Source organism: Gymnoscopelus braueri, assembly GCF_963280865.1.
Source record: "Gymnoscopelus braueri genome assembly, chromosome: 17".
Classification (NCBI taxonomy): Eukaryota; Metazoa; Chordata; class Actinopteri; order Myctophiformes; family Myctophidae; genus Gymnoscopelus; species Gymnoscopelus braueri.
This window is the reverse complement of record NC_137617.1, coordinates 10,344,035-10,346,226: the sequence shown is the minus strand read 5'-3', so window position 1 is coordinate 10,346,226 and position 2,192 is coordinate 10,344,035. Positions and strand designations below refer to the sequence as shown.

The window sequence follows — 2,192 nt, the reverse complement described above, 5'->3', positions numbered from 1 at the left end:
TTGAAAAATCTGACAACGGTACTCTTTCTTACAAATCTTGCTATTTCAAATCATCAATATCTTGTTAAATCAACAGCCTACAGTACACTGTTCTGGTCTGACTTTCCCAAAAGCATTGTTCATTAACGTTAGGTGATGAGAATCCAATTGTCACGTGTCATTGCTTCCTCTTTTCTTTACAGAATCTTCCACATCTCTGCAAACCGTAATCATTCCAGACATTCTGGACGCCAGTGCGACCTCTGAACTGTAGGTTTGTGTGTGCGCATGCATGTTTACTTGGAAGCAAGTGTGTGTGTGTGTGTGTGTGTGTGTGTGTGTGTGTGTGTGTGTGTGTGTGTGTGTGTGTGTGTGTGTGTGTGTGTGTGTGTGTGTGTGTGTGTGTGTGTGTGTGTGTGTGTGTGTGTGTGTGTGTGTGTGTGTTCATGTCAGAGAGCTACTACTGACAGTAACTCAAGCTGTCTCTCATGTCATTAGTAAAACAAGCTGTTTAACTGACACTCACAACTTAACTATTCATAGACAGTCTGTCAGTCTGTCTGTCTGTCTGTCTGTGTGTGTGTGTGTGTGTGTGTGTGTGTGTGTGTGTGTGTGTGGATGAATGTTTGCACTTGCATGTGCAGCCGTGTGTGTGTGTGTGTGTGTGTGTGTGTGTGTGTGTGTGTGTGTGTGTGTGTGTGTGTGTGTGTGTGTGTGTGTGTGCGTGCGTGCGTGCGTGCGTGCGTGTATTACCTGGTAACGGCTCGCGTGCAGACAGTAACCATGAAGCAGCATGCGACGATGACCCAGCCCCATCCTCCGTCGGGGGGGCGTGCCTCGCGCGCAGGCCCGCCTCCTTTCCCATGAGTCATAGCGGCGAGAGTGCGCACCATGCGTAAAAATTACAAAAGTTCTAAGCTGATCTCGGTGTGGTGATTGATTGAAGAGGCTGACAGCTCAGCAGTAAACGACTCCCTCTGTCCGTCTTTTCTGCACTTCTCCTTTGCCGAGGTTGCTTCTCTCTATGCCGTTGGTTGGAAGGTTTTCGCGTGGCCGCTTTCGTGCAGGAAAGATTGTATAAGATGTCGTCTCGCCTCTGTTCTCTCTATGTCTCTTCCTCCCCCTGCCTACCCGTCAGATGGAGGCCCAGTTGGAACAATACCTCTGCCCTCTCCTTTGCTTTCTCCTATTGGTTTCTCCCCACCTCTGCACCGTGTGGTTGGTGCTTCTCTGTACGCCTGAGGGCTGACAGACAGACAGACAGGCGGTCACACCTATCTTTAGAGATTAAACTATGAACTCAGACAGACCGCATCTGTGTGACAGACGCGGCTGGATAAATGCAGATGGACACACCTATCCACAGGATAGACTAAATGCTACAGAGATACATGTAAACCACAGTAACACCGGAGAGATGTCTTTCTGTCTCTCTCTGTGTCTGTCTGTAAATCTCTCGTCTCTCTTTGAGAGCAGAAAACAGCTTACTGGAGGAGAATAAAGCCTGAGTAGAAGAAATGCCCCTCCATTGCTCCCTTGGCCCTCGTTGCAGGTCAGAGCTGAGCAGAGGACAGAACAGTGGAGTAGTGAGTGGAGATTGTCTCAGAGAAGTGCAGCATTGAGTAAGATCCAGTGGACTCTCATAGAGGACAATAGTGTCTTTCTACTATGAAGTCTGTAGAGAGACGGTTGGAGCCAGTAAGGACTTGACTTCTCTTCTCTTGTCTTCTCTTGTCTTCTCTTGTCTTCTCTTGTCTTCTCTAGTCTTCTCTTGTCTTCTGTTGTCTTCTCTTGTCTTCTCTTGTCTTCTCTTGTCTTGTCTTGTCTTGTCTTGTCTTCTCTTGTCTTCTCTTGTCTTCTCTTGTCTTCTCTTCTCCTGTTCTCTTCTGTCAGAAACACAAGAGGAAAGATTAGTTGACAGAGCAGTGGGGGTTTGGTTCTTAAATCACGTTTCTAAATTCAATAAGTCACCGAACCCACCCTCACTCATTAACTCCTGCCGGGCATCAATCCTGAAGGTGATAATCCATTAACCAAACGCACCCGAACTAAACCCGACATTTCCAGATACATGTTGAAAGTTAACCTGTGCTATTAAATCCACAAAATGTTCAGGAACTTCATTTTATCCATCCTCAAATTCTGCCCCACTCCATTTCTTAAAGCCTGCAGACGGAGAGGACATGGAGTCCTAAAAGCTTCAAGTCAAACCG

The 2,192-nt window shown here is 47.0% G+C and overlaps 1 protein-coding gene across 1 annotated transcript in view; it reads right to left on the bottom strand.

Moving 5' to 3' along the window:
* Positions 1-851, bottom strand: part of LOC308104945 (monocarboxylate transporter 12-B-like) — a gene marked incomplete at both ends in the record, with an annotated part of 12,004 nt that extends 11,153 nt beyond the window's left edge. The window contains 1 exon segment of the mRNA XM_080455584.1: positions 733-851. Within this exon segment, the coding sequence (XP_080311710.1) occupies positions 733-851 (119 nt within the window).
* Positions 852-2,192: the final 1,341 nt, after the last annotated feature.